Source organism: Chionomys nivalis, chromosome 3 (genome assembly GCF_950005125.1).
Source record: "Chionomys nivalis chromosome 3, mChiNiv1.1, whole genome shotgun sequence".
In the NCBI taxonomy this organism is placed as follows: Eukaryota; Metazoa; Chordata; class Mammalia; order Rodentia; family Cricetidae; genus Chionomys; species Chionomys nivalis.
Genome location: NC_080088.1, coordinates 121,656,726 through 121,675,241, shown reverse-complemented (window position 1 = coordinate 121,675,241; position 18,516 = coordinate 121,656,726). Strand labels below are relative to the sequence as shown.

General features: G+C 46.1%; 1 protein-coding gene across 2 annotated transcripts in view; it reads right to left on the bottom strand.

Annotated features, from left to right (window-relative positions):
- Nucleotides 1-34: 34 nt before the first annotated feature.
- The window catches only part of Coro1c (coronin 1C), a 75,620-nt gene continuing 57,138 nt past the window's right edge, over nucleotides 35-18,516 (bottom strand). For both annotated transcript variants that reach the window (XM_057764258.1, XM_057764257.1), the window contains exons 4-11: nucleotides 12,982-13,111; nucleotides 10,542-10,723; nucleotides 9,322-9,441; nucleotides 8,005-8,109; nucleotides 3,199-3,344; nucleotides 1,976-2,033; nucleotides 988-1,233; nucleotides 35-174 (exon numbers count right to left, since the gene is read on the bottom strand). In XM_057764258.1, coding sequence (XP_057620241.1) covers nucleotides 55-174; nucleotides 988-1,233; nucleotides 1,976-2,033; nucleotides 3,199-3,344; nucleotides 8,005-8,109; nucleotides 9,322-9,441; nucleotides 10,542-10,723; nucleotides 12,982-13,111 — 1,107 coding nt within the window. In that variant the 3' untranslated portion in view covers nucleotides 35-54. The remainder of the gene's footprint in view (nucleotides 175-987; nucleotides 1,234-1,975; nucleotides 2,034-3,198; nucleotides 3,345-8,004; nucleotides 8,110-9,321; nucleotides 9,442-10,541; nucleotides 10,724-12,981; nucleotides 13,112-18,516) is intronic.

Below are 18,516 nucleotides of genomic sequence, written 5' to 3'. Positions count from 1 at the left end.
CCCTCCCTCGGAGCACACCAATGAGCAGCTGCCAACTGTGGAGGTGGGCAGGCCTCAGACCACCATCTTTGCCAGCTGCTGCTCTAACTTCGAAATGCGCTCGTCTTGATTGCAGATTGTGTCTTTTATGGATTTGATCTCTTTTAAAATCTCATCCAATTTGGCTTCGTTTTGCTAAGAAAACAAACAGAAAAAGATGACCAACAGCATTAATGAAGTCTAATAGGGCAGAACGGAGAAACTTAGCTCAACATTCCTACTCTGGGAACAGCTAGGACACCAGGTCTTTCCGAGACACGTGGACACTCCTGAGACAGAGGAGTTCACAAGGAAAATGCAGTGCTCAGTGAGGCTCCCAGTCCTCACCTGCACACCTAGCTGGGCAAAGCCCTACAGTCCACTCACGCCTCTGGTTGTTAGGAGCAGCCATTTGTTCTGGGAGACTCCTTCAGCCATAGAGGGCTCCCCCCTGCTAGGTCTTCTGAGGAAGCCCTATTTTCTCTCACTTGAGTTTATTCAGTGGAAACCTTAGGGCACCAAGTCCAGACTTCTTGGTCAAGGCCCAAAGCACTAGCTTCTTCAGGCACTCTAGTCCACACGGTTTCCTTCGCTCCTCCCCGTTCCTGTGGTGGCAGTGCCCTCTGGTGGTAGGTTGGGCTGCCCCCAAACCCTACGGCTCTAGCCAAGGTCGTCCTCATTGCTACCCCAGAGTCACTGCAGCACTATGCAGTACCCACGGGTACCATGTCCTTCTCATGGAACACTCACTTCTTGGCTCCTGCAACCCTGAACCCCGTGATGCTTTAGTGGAGAAAGGGATGAAGAAAACCCTGCAGAGGTCCTGTCCACTCTCAGACGGCACAGTAGGCAATACAAAGCCAGTGCTGGCTAGCCAAGAAACCAGTCACCTAGTCACTGGACACCGCTCCGCACCACGGAGCTTTCCACAGGACACGCCAAGTCCAGCCCCAAGTACACACTCCTTACCACACTGGTTGTGTCTGTGGTCTTCTTGGGAGCACTGATGAGATCGCACTTCTTATTTGCAGCTGGCTTGCTGTCCAGAATGTTCTTCTTGACCACCTTGAGATCCCTGTTCTTGCCTGGAATGTACCCATGCTTCAAGGAGATGAGAATCGGGTCTGCATTCTTCCCCTCAAACCACTCCTCTGCTTCCAGCGCAGCTTCCGGCCCCGCTGTGTCAGGGTACAGGTCATCTTGGAAGAGGTCAGACTACAGAAGATATTTGGGCAACATTTGGTAAGCGAGAAAGGCTGGGGCTTTCCCGAGCTGTTCATCTTCCTGCAGTGCTGAAGACTAAGTCCTGTGCGCATGCACGCAGGGCAGGTGTTCTACCTCAAGCTGTTATGTCCCCACTCTTTACTTATTCTCCTATGATTTGGATAGCAGGATTACAAGCATGTGCCATCACAATGATCTGAGTTTTTTTTTTTTTTAAATATAAGTTACTTAAAAACTGGGTACGTGGAGAGATGGTAGACTGGCTAGTTTTATGTCATTTTGAAAGAGGGAACCTCAACTGAGAAAATGCCATAGACTGCCTTGTGGACAAGCCTATAGTGCATTTCCTTGATTGATGATTAACGGGGGGGCACAATTCACTGTGAATGGAGCCACCCCTGGGCAGGTGGTACTGAGTGCTGTAATAAAGCAGACCGAGCAAGTCAGGAGAGCAAACCAGCAAGCAGTGCTCCTCCATGGCTACTGTATCAACTCCTGCTTCCAGGCTAGAGTGTGACCCGAGAGTTGTAAAGAAACGCTCTATGGTCATGAAGGGCGGCTCAGGGCTTACAGCATTTGCTGTTCTTGCAGAGGACCTAGGTCTGACTGCCAGCACCCGTGTGGCACTCAACGTTCCAGGGGAGCTGACACTACCTTCTGAACTCCTTGAGCGGCAGGCAGGCATGCAGATGGCATACAGACACACACAGAGGGCAAACACCTGGACACTCACCTTCCTGGGGACAGTCATGATGATAGGTTCACACTTTCTCTCATGAAGCTTGAAGAACCTTCAGAAGAGAAATAAAAACAAAGTTGCAGAGGGTGGACAGCTCAAGACTACTTTCCGCAGTGTCCATGGGATGCGAACACACGTCACTGACTACCTCATCCGCTGTTCCAGACCCCCGCATGGCTTTGTGCTCCCGTTACAGAGGGGGACAGACTGAGGTCATCCCTGCAGCTGGAGACGGCGAGTGTGAGAGGTCTGTGAAAGATGAAGTGCCGCGCCACAGTGACTGTGTTCCCAGACACGAGCACTGAACATGCAACACATCAACAGCACTTCTTTCTTTGGGTTTTCATGTGTGTGTCTTCTGGTTCTGCACACATGGCACATGTGTGGCACTCAGGGGACAACTGCTGGTGTTGGTCTGCAGGCTCTTTTTCCACTTTCTTATAACTTTTATAATTCATTATTATTTCTGTGTGTGTTAGCATATAGGTGTACATGCCACAGCACACATGTGCAGGTCAGAGGACAACTATGGAGTCAGTTCCCTTCTTCCACTTTTACAGGGTTCTAAGGCTCACACACTCTGGCTATCAGGTCCATGTGGCCAGTGTCTTTACCCACTAAGAAATTCTGCCAGCCCTGCCTTCCACCTTTCATTTGAGGCCTGGAACACTGACTCTAGAGCTTCCAGGGATCTGTTTCCTCCACCTTCCATCTCATTATCACTGGGATTACAGGTGTGCAACATAGTGCATTAACATAGGTCCTGGAGATCTACATTTAATTTACACTCAAAAGGTCAGAGTTTCTCTATGTAGCCCTGGCCACCCTGGAACTTGCTCTGTAGACCAGGCTGGCCTCAAATTCAGAGAACCACTTGATTCTGCCTCCTAAGTGCTGGGATTAAAAGTGTGAACCACCACCACCCAGCATACTGTAACTTTTAAAAAAGAAAAAGAAGTCAAACATGATGCTGTAGGTCTGGAACCCTAGCACTTGGGAGATGAAGGCACAAGGCTCTTACCCACTTGCCCATCAGGAAAACACTACCCACAACTCAGAACGAAGGAAGTGAAACACGGGACAGAGTGGTATAACTGCTTTGCTCCATTGCAAGTCATAAGGTCACATGCTACAATCAGCCCCAAATACACCCAAGGTAGCCTTGGAGTTGGTCTGTTCTGTCATGAACACTGGACACTTTGGGTTCAATTCTTTACCTAGCAATCTCACATTTGTTGACATCAAGTCCCCGCTTAGACATGTAGCCCATCCCTCGTTGAGGTTCCTTGCTGCTGAATGTGTTGAGGTAGTGGACATACGGGGATTCGTCCGTGATTTCAAAATAGCGGATACTACTGTCACCCTACAAAAAGCAGAGACAAGAAACGTTTTGTCTAACAGGGTAAAACCCCTTACCACCTCAGAATTCAAGGGAATCTAGCTTCAGTAGCTGACCACTGCTTTCTCCAAAAACATTTGCCTCAAATATAAAACAGTTGCTTCCCCACCAAGATAAGTCCTTCCTACTTAGAGTTTTCTAACACATCCTTTAGAAGGCTCCTCTGCCTCTATTCTGGGCCCAGAAAGCAGGTCAGGGTCAGGGCAAAAATGTTACTGGTCCACACAACTGCCCCAAGCACCAACTTCAAAGTCAAGCAAGCAGAGGAGGCGGCTGAGAGCACAACCACCTGTCTGTGCATTCACTCCCTGGCCAGGGCAACAATGGAGTCTCTCTAAAAGAAACCTGGATAGCATCAAAGGCTCTCCTCGCAGTGTGTAAAACCCCACGGTCATCTTGTTTATAGTGGTCAGCTATTTTTTGGTAAGCAGGTGTTCGCTAGGCTAAGAATAAATGATAGTTATGTCAGTGTGACCAGTGACTGCAACCTGGTCTGAAAGAGGACATGACACACGTACACACACACTGTGGGACTCCCCTCTGTATACCATTGGTTAATGAATAAAGAAGCTGCTTTTGGCCAATGGCTTAAAAGAATATAGCCAGGCTGGAAAAGATATAGAGAGTAGGTGGAATCAGGGAGAAGCTATGTAGCTGCTGCCAGAGACATATGCACCAGAACCTTGCCAGTAAGCCACAGCTACGTGGCGAAACACAGATTAATAGAAATGGGTTAATTCATCAGTCTGCAAGCAAGATGTGACTGCCTCGCCAAAAAAGGTACCAAGTCACATGGCTAACACAAACAAGTATTATGGGCTAACATAAGTTATAAGAGTTAATAAGAAGCCTGAGTTACTAGGCTAATCACTTTATAATTAATGTAGACCTCTGTGTGATTTCTTTGGGACTTAACAACTGCTGGAACCAGGCAGGAAAGAAAGACCTCAGTCAACAGAATGCCATGCCAACTGTAGAACTTTAAGACAATTCTGAAGTCATTTCTGACAATTCTGAGCCCTCTCAGTCTCAGCAGAAATGCTCTCCACTTCCCCCCTGGGAACCAAGGACCTAACAATTGCCCACACATGTACTGAAATGTTGGGAACACTCCATCATCTCCCTGAGTCCTTGTGAATGTTCTCCAAATAGAACTCAGTTATTGAATAGGGGCAAGATAACCCTTAGGTGTTGACTCAGTTACTGATGTTTTGACTCAGGCCCTGGGGAAAGGGGCAAAGTGACCCTCAGATGTTTTCCCTTACCTTATCCGATCTGGCAACCACTTTCCAGCCAATTATTGGTAATAGCCCTTTTGAATAAGCCAATCATAATAGTTAAAGAACAACCCCCAGACAAACCCTTCTTTCTGTTGCTTTTCCTTTAAAAATAGCCTGTACCGGCCTCCCAAATGCTGGAAGACTCTGTCATGACAGAATTAATAAAAATCCTCATGCTTTTATATTAGCTGTGGTGTGAGAGATGGTCTCTTGGGGGCGACTCCTCCTTGGTGATTGGACTCTAGGGTCCAACACAACGTGGGGCTGACCAAATCCACTTAAAAGCCTGAGAGAGCTTGGGAAGTTATTCTAGATAGAAAAGAATAGAATTAAGCACTGCTTCTGGATAGCAGCACTTTCTCAGGTGGCCTCTGCTTGCTAGAGGCAAGAGCTCTCGTTTAAGAGAGGCTTCCTGACTCAGCTTTAGCTGTAAAACCTTGCAGCTCTTTTAAGAGGTCCTGCCACAAAACACTTAAATGGTGTTGATGAAAAGCTGACTGCATATTGGTGGTGACAGGCACCTTGAAACCCAATAAACATGGCTCCAGCCAGTACCTCTGCCACAAGGCTAGACTCTCAGAAAAAAGCTAAGAAATGGGCTAGATCCAGCTGTCAAAGCCACGGCTTTAATCCTAGCCATACTGCTTAGCAAATTAAAGACTCATGTGGTCAGAAAAAAGAGATATACAGTAAATATAGAAAGATGAAGAAAACCTCTAAATGGTTTACTGTATATTTAAAAATATGTGTAGGCTTGGGAGGAAAAAAAGGATAAAGTCCTTAAAAGAAAAAAAAAAGAGTCATTGGGTGTTGTGGCACACACCTTTAATTCCAACACTTGTGAGGCAGAGGCAGGCAAATCTCTGAGTTCAAGGCCAACCTGGTCTACAGAGTGAATTCTAGGACAGCCAAAGATACACAGAGAAACTCTGTCTCAAAAAGCCAAAAATTAAAAATAAAAATAAAAGAAATAGAGATTAAAATAAAGCCACATAAAGATGAAAAATACAGAGAGAGTCTGGATACTGTATGTTATTGTGTTGTCTATAAATTGTCTGATGAGGGGCTGGAGAGATAGCTCAGTGATTAAGAGCACTGCCTGCTCTCCCAGGGGTCCTGAGTTCAATTCCCAGCAACCACATGGTGGCTCACAACCATCTGTAATGAGATCTGGTGCCCTTTTCTGGCCTGCAGGCATGCATGCAGACAGAATACTGAGAATACTGTATACATAATAAATAAATAAATTTAAAAAATTGTCTGGTGACTGAGGAAGGAGCAAAAGCTGCTAAAAGACATTTGATTATAAATGCTGTTGGATTAATCCAATATATATATATATATATTTTTTTTTAAAATGCTCTGACTTTAAAATTTAAGTCCAAAGATATGTTACTTTGGAGAAGAGGTTTTGCTTTTGTTTCCACAGGAAATGAGGGACTGTGGATTCATTCTGCTTAAGAAAAATCAGGTTTGATCAAGGAAGACCCCTGAGAAATCTCTGATAGGAGGACTGGCTCAGATGTCTGAGTTCTGCATCCATGTAAAAATGGAAAATTCACTAAGAGTCTGGATTATGTATATTATTGTGTTTTCTTTGAATTTTTTGACTGTGAAGGAGCTAAGTACAGAGAGGTATTTCATTGTTCAGGCTGCTAAGCTAAACCAACATACATATTGTAAAGGTATCTTGACTTCAGAATTTGGGTCTAAGGATTTGCTGCTATGGAAAAGAGGTTCTGCTTTTGTTTCCACAGAAGGTGAGAACCTACGGATTCCTTCCAGGATAATATGGTTTGATGGATCAAGAACCCCTCCCCCAAAGGTCTCTGTGAACCTCTGAAAAGAAAATACTTTTCCCAACAAAAAGCAAGAAGCAGTTTGTAGAGAACTATGCCCAAATTTCCTAAATGATTGTTTATACATGTTTGTTTACATTTAAAGGGGAATATGATATAGAGATCAATACTTTGCATTGGTACAGATCTTGGTCTACTGATACAAATTTTAGATCAATTTTGTTATATGGATATTTCTGCTCTTGATTAAAGTACTGTGTGTGCAGTTCATTTAAAAGTGTAATGTATAATTAAGAAATATAGGTAATAGATAATCATCTATAATAGTCAAGCTTGTAGTCATGTTAGTTATTCTAGATGTATTAGATAGGTATTCTTCAAATCTTTCAGAGACCTTCAGAATATGGCATTTAAAATGTTTTAAGAATTTAGGACTTATCATGACAATAAGACACATCTGCTCCTGGCAGCAGCAATTACTTCAAGAGGAAAATGGGCATCGAAGAGGCTCCTTATGGAGTTTATTAGCCATTTGGGCAAGAAACTGCTCTGGCCAGGACTGCTTGATGTTATGCTGTATGAACTGGACATGCAGGACTCACAGAAAAATGACTGCTGGGAACTTGTCTAAAGGTCCTTCAGGGTTCCTGCTTCATGAAAGAGTCTGCCAGACATTCTGTAGGACACAGAAGAAAGTGACTAACAAACTGTCAATATAGGTGGAATTGTCTTTGAAATTTCCTACTTCATGGAAAAGTCTGCTAGATACTATGGGCCTGTGGGCTGAAGATGAATGCCCCAACGATACAGAAGAACGCTGGGTAACTGTCCAGGTAACGAGATGTCTCTGTCAATTCTAGAGTCTTGGAACTTGCTTACAATGCACTTCCTGTTTACTTAGGTAATATTACATCTTTTTGGAGTCTTTGATGGAGTTGAAGAATAGATAGTTATAATTATAGTTTTTCTTAGTTATGATAAAAGATAAAGTAGATATAAATATTGTGACTGTAATCCTTGCTTGATGCCTGTTTTGTTATATATACTTTTACTATGTTAAAGTTAAAACCTTCTTTTTTATTTAGACAGAAAAGGGGAGGTGATGTGGGATTCCTCTCTGTATACCATTGGTTAATGAATAAAGAAGCTGCTTTGGGCCAATGGCTTAACAAAAGATAGCCAGGCTGGAAAAGATACATATAGAGAGAGTAGGCAGAGTCAGGAAGAAGCCATGTAGCTGCTGCCAGGGACAGATGCGCTGGAACTTTGCCAGTAAGCCACAGCCACGTGGTGATACACAGATTAATAGAAATGGGTTAAATCAAGATATAAGCACTAGGTAGCAATATGCTTAAGCTACTGGCCAAACAGTATAGTTTGTGTGTGATTATTTGGTGTCAGCAGCCAGGAATGAACAAGTAGCTCCCAACTAGACACACACACACACACACACACACACACACACACACACACACACCAGTTTAAAAACATTTAACCCTGTCTCTTCTAGGGTTGATGTCATATCAGACATAGGATCCTGTTTACCTTTCCACACAAGTAAATGATACTGGTGTCTGGGTCGTAGAAAGGCAGCAGCACCCCATTGCTAGTGTCCATCTCATGAAGAGCGATCGGTTCCTGCATGTTTTTCTGAAAATGAGTCCATAAACAACAAAAAGACATGTATAGACACATGTTTAATAGGGACATATTTAATACACACATGTAGGCACATGTTTAAAAGACAAATTCTCATAACCTTATTATACATTCTTTAATATAATACATTTTCCCAGCAGAATCTAGATTCTGAACAACATGGGCATATCCTTATACATGCAAACACCAGGGACCAGACTCACTGACAACTATGTTGACTGTATGTATGATTGTACACAGGCACCATGTACAATCAAGGCAAACATCAGCATGGCTCCACAACACAGACAAAAAAGCCTTTCTGCTTTGCAGCTGTTTTCCTTTTTAATAAAGATTTCTGGCTGCATGGAAGGGGTGCACGCCTTTAATCCCAGCACTTGGGAGGCAGAGGCAGGTGGATCTTTGTGAGTTCAAGGCCAACCTGGTCTACAGAGTGAGTTCCAGGACAACCAGGAGAAACTCTGTCTTGAAAAACAAACAAAAAAAAAAAATTTTTTTTTTGTTTTAAAAGGCCAACCTGGCCTACACAGCAAGTTCCAGGTCGCCCAGAGCCACGTGGCAACCCCTGCCTCCAATGGCTACGCATGAGTGCAGTTGCCTGCTGAAGCCAGAAGAGGACGTCAGCAATCTGCAAATGCTCTTGCCCCCGAGCCATCTCTCCAGCCAGCACTTGCTGTATAGAATACACATACTGAAAAAAGTTAAACAGAAACAGCCCAGCCCAGCAGGTGGCAGGAGCACTGCCATGTGGACACTCCCCTCACACAGTCACAGCCACTCTACACGGCTCAGGGTGTGTACACACTTAGGGCAGTTCTAAACACTTCCCTAAGTGGACTGTGTGCAGTCTTCAAGTCAGTAACACAGAACTCATTTCCCAGATCTAGCAGTTGGTGGACTCCTTGGGAGCTTCATGAGTGCATTTCTAAAGTGCATTTACCTGTGCTCCATTGAGCATGAGCTAAATCAAAGCAGCAGGATCTTAAAAATCACACTGAGTTCAAGACCAGCCTGGTCTACAGAACTAGTTCCAGATCAGTCAGGGTCACACACAGTGAAACCCTGTCTCAATAAAAACAAAACAAAAAACAAAACAAACAAAAACAATCTGCACCCCCACAAAAAAATCCCCACACTGAGAACCTAAGACCCTGTCAGCCCAAAGCCCTGCTCAGAACAAGGGAAAACTGGGAAGGGGCCTACCGGGTTCCAGAGTGCCAACTGCCGCTCACTCATGCGGCTAAAGCCAGTAGTGAAGACGTTGCCGTCGGCCAGGAAGATGGCACGCATGGGCCTGGCTCCTTCGTGTGCTTTTTCCTTCTCCTAGGAAGGAAGGGAGCAGATGTAGATTTTAGACATTTAGACAGGATGGGTAGGTTGAGTGTGAAGCCCATATTGGGAGCCAGCCTCACTTCACACATGCAGTGGGCCATTCCAAGTTCCCTGGGCAAGACCTAAGGTCACGGTTAACTACTGCCTCCCCGTCCTGAGAAGTGACACCTAGTAATCTGGTCAAAGTCAGCAAGCAGAGCCCTAGGACAGACTGAGGGAGGAGCTCCATTCCCACACATTCTGTTGCTGTCCCAGCCCACACACTACAGCCATCAAGCACACATCCAAGGGCTCTGCCATACACGTTTCTCAAGAGGGTAATCTACAGGCTGGGGCAGCCACTAGTTTCTCCAACATCAAAGAACATAAGGAAGGCTGCTCCTAGCCCTGTCTGGTTAATGAGAGCAGCTCAGCAACCACCCTTGAAGATGCTGGGTGGACAAGCATAGGGCATGGAAAGACCCTGTGGTGGTGGATAAGCACTCACCACGACTGCTGTCCAGCACTAGACAGGGCTGATAAGTCACTACATCTCAGCTGGCCTCAGAGCACAGCTAAGGTGAGCTGTTCTTGGACTTCCCACCTGCAGCTGCAGGCCTGACATATACCTCTTCAGGCAGGATATGCGACTTCGTTGAAGCCCTACTGGGTGGCAGATCCTGGGCACTAAGATGACAGCAGGACCTGCTGCGGGGGTGCAGGGCACCTGGATACTGTTCTGGGATTGGGATGGACATCAACTAGGGAGCACCAGTGAGATTCCCAGACAGGTCACAGTTCGTTTGGGCTCATCAAGACCTGAAAACTTCTAGGGGTATCATGAGCTGTTAAGTGCCCCTGCTGTACCAATACTCGGAAGGCAGAGCCTAACATATCTGTGAGTTCCAGGCTAGTCAGGACTATACAGTGAGACTCAATCTAAAGCCACCATGAAGGGACAGAGCTGAGCCAAGGCTGAAAATGACTGGAGAGAAGAGAGACTGAGGCAGTCACCTCCCTGCACACAAGGACATCATGGCTTAAGCGTGCAGGTCCTCCAAGTAGAGTCTAGGTCACTGATTGGCTACCAAGGCTGTGCTAAGAACACTCACCGCCACGATCTCCTGTTTCCTGGGATCAATGACTCTCACTTTCTTGTCTTTGGACGCTGTGCAGATGAGGCTGCCATTGCGGTTCCAGCTCACATTGTAAATCATGTCTGAATGCATGTCGTCCAAATTGATGAGGGCTTCCCCTGTCCCCACATTCCAGATGATAATGGCGTTGTCACAGCCTGCACCAAGCAGATCAACCACAAGATGAGAAATGCCCACATAATATATGAGACAAAGCTGCAAGCCCACAGGGACACAAAGGTATGGGAAGGAAGATGCTGATGACAAGAGGCCCTACCTACTGGGAGGTCGGAGTGATAAGATTTCTGTAAAGCAACATGGTGAAGCCATCAGCCAACCCAAACAAGAGCCACACCAAAGCCAGAGTCCTGTTTTTTAGAGTCAGCTGGACTAACGGAACTAGGCAGTTTCAAGAAAGTACCCTTTTCCAGAAAGATAACATCAGAATGGACATCATCTGCTCCTGAGGAACCTGGGGTAGCACATGACTCAAGTCTGACACTGTGAGCCAGGGTTCTTCCTGTATATGAAATCAGGGTAAGCTACAGCAACAGAAGGGAAACAGGACTGGCTTGCTGTTCTCAGAGATCTTATCTTAAAAAGGGAAGTTGGGGCCAGAGTGATCTGTCCATGATGAGAAGGCTAAAGTAAAATCACGCAGACATGGATTCAGAAGCTGTTTCCCAGAGAGGCCCATGATCCCTTAGGCACTCAGCCCCATCCCTGCTTCAAAAGTATCTTCTAAGCCAGTGGTTTTCAACCTGTGGATCTTGATCCCTTTGGCAAACCTATCTTCAAAAATACTTACGTTATTTACATTAGGATTCATAACAATAGCAAAATTACATTGTGAAGCAGCAACTGGCATCACCACAACATGTGGAACTATATTAAAGAGTCAAAGTGTTAGGGAAGTTGACAACCACTGTTCTAAGAACACTGAGAACCAAGAGCTAGAAGCAGGAAACTCGTGTTGAAAAACATGTACAACAATATAAAATGCAGTAGCTGACTTCTGGGGTGGAGAGCTGAGCCTTCCTGTACTGGCTCCTCCAGGCAGCCTGCTCTCGACGGAGGGCCAGGCATAGAGTGGTCGGACAGTCCGGAGGTATAGGCCCAGCAGTCAACCAACCAGTCTCCTCTGCTTGCACAAGGCAAACAGGAAAACAGGGTGAGCCTGTATGGTCCCAAGTGACCAGGGAGGACAGCAGATCCTTTCCACCACGCAGGCGCCTCCTCCCCTTCCGCCCCCGCTCAGGCTTTGGTCCCTAGATCATCAGAAGGACTCAGGTATGGTCAACCATGGCTATGAAAGTTGATGCCCTACAGTGTCTTCTGTGAAGAGACCTTTGGCAGGTACCTGGAATTAAATTTTTAACTTCACTCACCATAAATAAACATCTCCTATTCTTGATTAAAAATTGATGTGCCCAACTCGAAAAAAAGACATGTTTTTAAAATAAATCAGTATTGATAAGGTATAATTCACACATACCCATTACACTTAAGGTAAGCTCTGACAAACACCTATAACCAAGAAAGAGCTTACTTCCATCACCCCAAAAGCTTAACTACAACCATCTGTATTCCTGTGTGTGTGCACTGTAGCATCTTGCCATCAGCTAGTCTGGCCTGCCATTTGATCCCAGGGACCTGCATTTCTTTCTCTCCGCACTGGGACTGAAAACACTTGCATCACACCTGGTTTCCCTAACAAGGGCTCTGGGGACCAGACTTAAGGGATCTGAAGCACTTTATTGAATGAGACATCTCCTCAACAGGCTAGTCTTGAACTTACTGAACTACCACATCCAGTTGATGTATTGCTTTTAGAAAAAAAGAAGGGAGGGAGGGAAGGGAAAGAAAAATCTAAAATTTGAGTATAAGCAAACATTTCTGTAAGATGAATCTGGAAATGAGGCAAGAGCCAGTGGGAGCTGGAAGACAGACACTTCCATACTCCACACTGAGATAGGTGCCAAGGTTCACTGTGGTGCAGCCTAACTGAAAATCCAGAGGCAGCATCGGTGCCCAGAGCCAGGGCTGAGTAGATAAATGGGGCTTTGCTGGCAGAGGACAGCGGAGTGTGTGCAGAGAGCACAGAGCGCCACACCAGCGTGCGACCCTGTCCATGCTTAAAGAGTACCACACCAGCGTGCGACCCTGTCCACGCTTAAAGAGTACCACACCAGCGTGCGAGCCTGTCCACGCTTAAAGAGTACCACACCAGCGTGCGAGCCTGTCCACGCTTAAAGAGTACCACACCAGCGTGCGAGCCTGTCCACGCTTAAAGAGTACCACACCAGCGTGCGAGCCTGTCCACACTTAAAGAGTCTGCCATGGTCCTTGCTCCGCTTCAGTGCAGTCACACCTGTCACTCCCCCACATGAGGCCAGGCAGCCTGTGGGGCTCCTACCTGCACTAAGAAGCACATTGCGGGCCGTCGGATGCCAGGCAACGATGCCAACTCGCTTTGAATGACCTTCTAAAATCACCACAGGTTCAGTCAGGGAAAGGGTCAGTCCATTTTCTGGGATCTGCCAAACCTGTTGGAAAAGGAAGGAGAGTGTTAGTTTGAAAGCCCTGTCACATTTCATTTCCAGATCACTGTGGCCACCCAGTGGCACCTGGGTGAAAGGTACAATGAAGTGACTGTCTTAAAAATGTAAATATATAGGGCTGGAGAGATGGCTCAGTGGTTAAGAGCACCAGCCACTCTTCCTGAGGTTTAGTTCCTAGCACTCACATGGTGGCTCACAGTCATCTATGGTGGGATCCGATGCCCTCTTCGGATGTGGAGGCTTATATGCAGATAGACTGAGCACTTATCTACGTAAAATTAGAAAATTTTTTAAAAATGTAAATATACTAAGTACTTGATAACTTTGTGTTTCTTTACTTGGGGCCTGCCAGACCAACAGGGTCCTTGGAAGCATAGGCTGTTCATTTTGACTGAATCCTGTTTTCTTTTTCTCTTCAGTAAGATTTCCTTTCTATAATGTCATAGAAATATTGCCAACATCCCAATGTAAAGCACAGAGCCTGTGCTCATGAGCATTCGTCCCATAGAGGGCATCCTCGGTGCTCTTTGGGTCAGTCATTTTGTCCTTTCAGTGTTCCAGTGTTCCATCTCTCCCACTGTGTGGCTCTGAACTACACCACACCCAGTCTCACTTTCCTTTTTGAGATAGTGAAAATTTCTAAAATCTCTGTTGGTGGTTGTATGTACCCATGAACATATTAGAAATCTTTAAGCCAGGCAAAGTGGCACATGTCTTTAATCCCGGAGGAAAGTGGATCTCTGTCAGTTCGAGGCCAGCCTGGTCTATAGAGCGAGTTCCAAGACAGCCAGGACTATAAAGAAAAACCCTGTCTCCAAAATCAAAACAAAACAAAAACAAAACAACAAAAAAGAACAAAAACAAAACAAATCAAAACCAAAAAAATAAAAATCATTGAATTGTACTTTTTTTCTTCCCCATGTGAGACGGACAGGGTTTCTCTGGGTCACAGGAAGAGAAATGGGCTTCTTTGGTCTTATTTTAGAGTCTTGCTATGCTGCAGCCCAGTCTGGCATCAAATTCAAAACCACCCTCCCCACCGCAGTCTGAGAATGCCGAGATCACAAGCCTGAGCCACAGACACAGCAGGTGAAGAGGGAGGTTTTAAAAGCCAAGCACAGGATACTCTCTCTTTCAAACCTGTTACAAGGAAGCGGAGTGGCACCACGGCCTAGAAGAGCACTAAGAGTACTAAGTAGTACATGGCATCTACTTCACAAAAGAAGTTTAAAACAATAATTCCTTAAAACCCAGGTGCTCTTTGAGAACAGCTAGCAGCCTCAGGGGCAGCCCTCTCTCCAGGCCAGCATACTGCCTCACCCCTCCGACAGGTCTGCTCCCCTGCGGTGTGGGGCAACTGTTTCCTTTCCAATAGGACAGTGTGCTTTCATCCTGATACACAGTTTCTTTACCTCAATAAAACTAAAAGGTTTACAATTAGCCAAACAGCTCTGGGTTGAACCTGGACATCTGAGTATAATCAGAATTGGAACTGTCAACAGAACACACAGGAAACAATAATTATTACTTTGAGGAAAGCATGAAGTTGGCAGAGACAATCATGAAAACTGGTGCCTCAAAAGGTACTCGTGTGGCAGTGCCACATACTAGCTCCAGATGGCGCCCTCGTACCAGCCTATTGGGGTTCCTACGATCCACAGCAGTGAGCTTTGTAAACCCTGAGCATGACTGAGAGAGCATTTCCCCCTTGGAATACAGGAGCCGCAGAGGCCAGCACCGGCTTCGCTTTCTCTAGCATCCTTCACCCATCTTCTGCTTGAATGGAGAGGAAACGTCAACACGGAAAGCAGCGTTGATTATAGGATGGGAGTCTTAAACCTGGACAGCTTGTGTCTGCACTGTACGGCGAGCAGACTTGATGACTCTCCACCAGGTAGGCAGATGCCCTAGACTAGGCACCCAAGCTTCTTTTACTCCCTAGGTCCAACACACACACACACACACACACACACACACACACACACACACACACACAGTATTTACACCACAAAGCAGGTCTGGTACTAGTCCACCCTAGAACTCCATGGCTGAACAAGAAACTGAGCTTTTCAATAGACTGACAACCAGGAACAGCAAATGTAAGTGGTAGAACATGGAAGGTGCTGGAGCTGGATGAGTTCAAATCACATAAATGTGCTACAAATGTAGACTGCCCACAGCAGTTGTGACCTGGGGTGATGATGGTGGAGGGTGGATATGGTGACATGAACCAATGCATTTTAGATGATGCCCCGCATAAGCAGAAACACTGTAGCATCAGTTAGGTTTGTCCCTCATGTTATTCAGAGTCTAGTGTGACCAGAGCTGTGCTGCCGTAAGTAGGCGCTGCTGGAAAACACAGAGTCCCCAGTACCATACTACACAAGCTGGCCCATCGAGGAGTCCCTGAAGAGACAACCTCTAAGAATGAAAAAAAGTAGGTGAAAGGGAGGAATAAAGAAAATCAAGTAGCCAGTTTCCAAAAGAAACACCACAAATGCACAAAGCAATTTTCTAAAAAGCATTTAAACAATGCTTCAGAGAGGCTGGCTGAGGGGCCAGCAGAGAAAGGAACCAGTCAAGATGATAATGCCACAGGCTCTGACAGCTGAAGAAGTGTCTGGGAAAGTCTGGGAAACAAAATGAAAAGACACCAGAACCAGTGCGTGGATGAGAATAAACAGTGCTCTCCCCGCCGGGAACTGTGGGAAAGGGCTGTGTGTCTTCCCACACTCAGCACACCCTCTGGCTGGCGCTGCAGACCCTGCTCATGGCTGTCATTATCTGGCTCTCTGCCCAGAGGGTGCCTGCTACTTCTGGTAATGGCCTGTCAATGTGGACTGAAGGTCTTGCTTCCTGGGGACAAAGAGCATAAGTGCCATTCTATGCCTGAGTCTTATGCACAAGTTGGCACTCTAGCCTGGGCCTTTGGGGCTACGATGCTAATTAGCCATGTTAGCACTAAACTCTTTACCGCTGGGAGCCAAACTCCTTGTTTATCCTGAGGGAGCATGGGCTGTGCTCACAGAGGGTTCTGGAAAGGTCAACCGAGCTAAGGCTCTGCACAGCATTACCCTAATAGGAAACTGCTAATGGGGAGGGACAATGGCTCTGGAGCTTAAAAGCCTGGGTCCTGGGCACTGCCCCCCTCAGCTGCATGACACCGCTGACAAAACCGTGCTCACGTGAGCCTGAGTTTCCTAGTCATATGACGGGTGCTGTCCCTGCCTCCCCTGTGCTACTGCAGTGATCACGTACACACGTGTACACAGACACACATGCACAGACACACACGCACATCGAGGCTTGGGGAGTCAATGAGCTTGCTGCATTCATTCCAGACCACACCTCTTCCCTCCTGTGACCACATACATTTTTAGGTTTGAACACCATGATTTCTGAAAGGAATTTTGTCTTATACTGAAATACATTAGTACCTACTTACACCCAATGTGTCCAACGTGTGCAAGCCTGTGTTTGTGCCCGAGACAGTTCATGCTGATGTTGTCTGTGCAGGCTGGTGAGCTTTGCTCTGTTCTGTGGCACCCCAGCACCAACCTGCTTTCTTACCAACACTGAGTGAGCAGGGAGACAAACAGCAGAAATATCCTCCACAGAGGGCCTCTCAGCACAGCAGGGAGCAGGGACAAGTCACTACCTAGCCTACTAAAAGGAAAAAAAAAACCAGAAGCTTTCGAGTCTCTAAAATGTTCTACTGGACAACACATGTTCTACTGGACAACACATTACCACAGCAATGTTCTGTTCCAAAAGAAAGGAAAGCAAGACAATGAGCTCCAAAGGGCTTCCAGATGAAAGCGGGCTTCAATCATTGAAAACCACCAAGGTTCTGAAAACACCACTCAACCATGTGTTTATGACAACTGTGTCCTTTGTGCATTTGAAAGCAAGAGGACAGGGAGGCAGTTCAACGGAGCCGGGCACCTCTGAAGTATAAATGCAACTGGTTTAACAGTTTTATTTCCAAACATGGCACAAATTTAAAGCACACAGACTGTTTGCAGACCCCACTCTCCTATCTTGATCGCTCTCTGGGAGCCTGCTGCTGGTGAGGCACTAGAGCTACACCATGGAGTGCTTTCCTTGCCAAAGGCCGTGTTTTTAAAAAGCCAAAGACACTGATTTCAAGGGAACATGAAGTTGAGACAGTCTCTCAAGACACCAGGTGAGGGATTTGCTGTAGCAGCTTGGAGGGTCCTGTGTGAGGCAGAGTGTAGAGCCTCAGCATTTTCTGGAGAGCAAGCTAAGCCTAGAATTAAGTCTGGAGCCACCAAAGGCAAAGGATCAACAACCCAGAGGCAATCTGTGCACCAGACACACCACAGGACATGCCACATCACGGCTTCCACTTCTACTCCAAGAAATAAAGTTTGCTGGAAAAATCTGTGATAAAAGCACAAACAAATGTGGTGCAGTGCCTACTTCTGTTCATTTCTATAGGCTAAAGACTGATCTGGGAAGAGGGGTAAAAGTATTCGCCAAAAATAAGTAATCTACCCCTGTTTAGGACGTGATAGCTGGGGACAGCTAAGGGTTACCTTTTCATCTCCCAGACTCTGGGGGACACCGCTATGCATATCCCCTCCCTACTGGAACTGCAGCTTTTACACTTCTATCTGAGCACCGCTCTACAGACATGGGTAGCCAACAGCAGGCATGGACCAACTTGACTGTTCTTGGAATTATTTCAGTCACTGCCATTTACTGGGGCTAAAATTCCTCCAAGTAAAATATTTAGAAACCACAATCTCAAAAACTCTCTGTATGAAGTTATCGCCAAGGAACAGAAAGCACAATACAAAACCCTGGACCGGCAAAGGGCAAAGGCAGTTTCTGGAAGGAGAATTCACCTGCTATTTGTTAGTGTCAAACACTGTTCCATACAGCAGGACCTAAAATGCAAGCTGTCCACTGGACTCCACTTTTAAGTTGCCTTTAGGGTCTGGAGAGAAGGCTCAGCAATTAAAAGCACTGGCTGCTCTTCCAGAGGGCTTAGGTTCAATTCCCAACACCTACATGGTAGCTCACAACTGTCTGTAGTTCCAGTTGTAGGGGATCTGACACCCATACACATGCAGACAAAACACCAAGGCACAATTTTGCTGGGTGCCTTTAAATCCAGCACTTGGAAGGCAGAGGCAGGTGATCTTTATGAGTTCAAGGACAGCTAGGGCTATACTGAGAAACCCTGTCTCGAAAAACCAACACACACACACACACACACACACACACACACTCACACACAGCCTTAAAAGATGGGAAGTGGGGCTGGCGAGACGGCTCAGTGGGTGAAAGTGATTTCTGTACAGGCTGATGGCAGGGCTCAATTCCTGAAAGCCACGTGAAAAAGATGGACATGGTGGTGCACA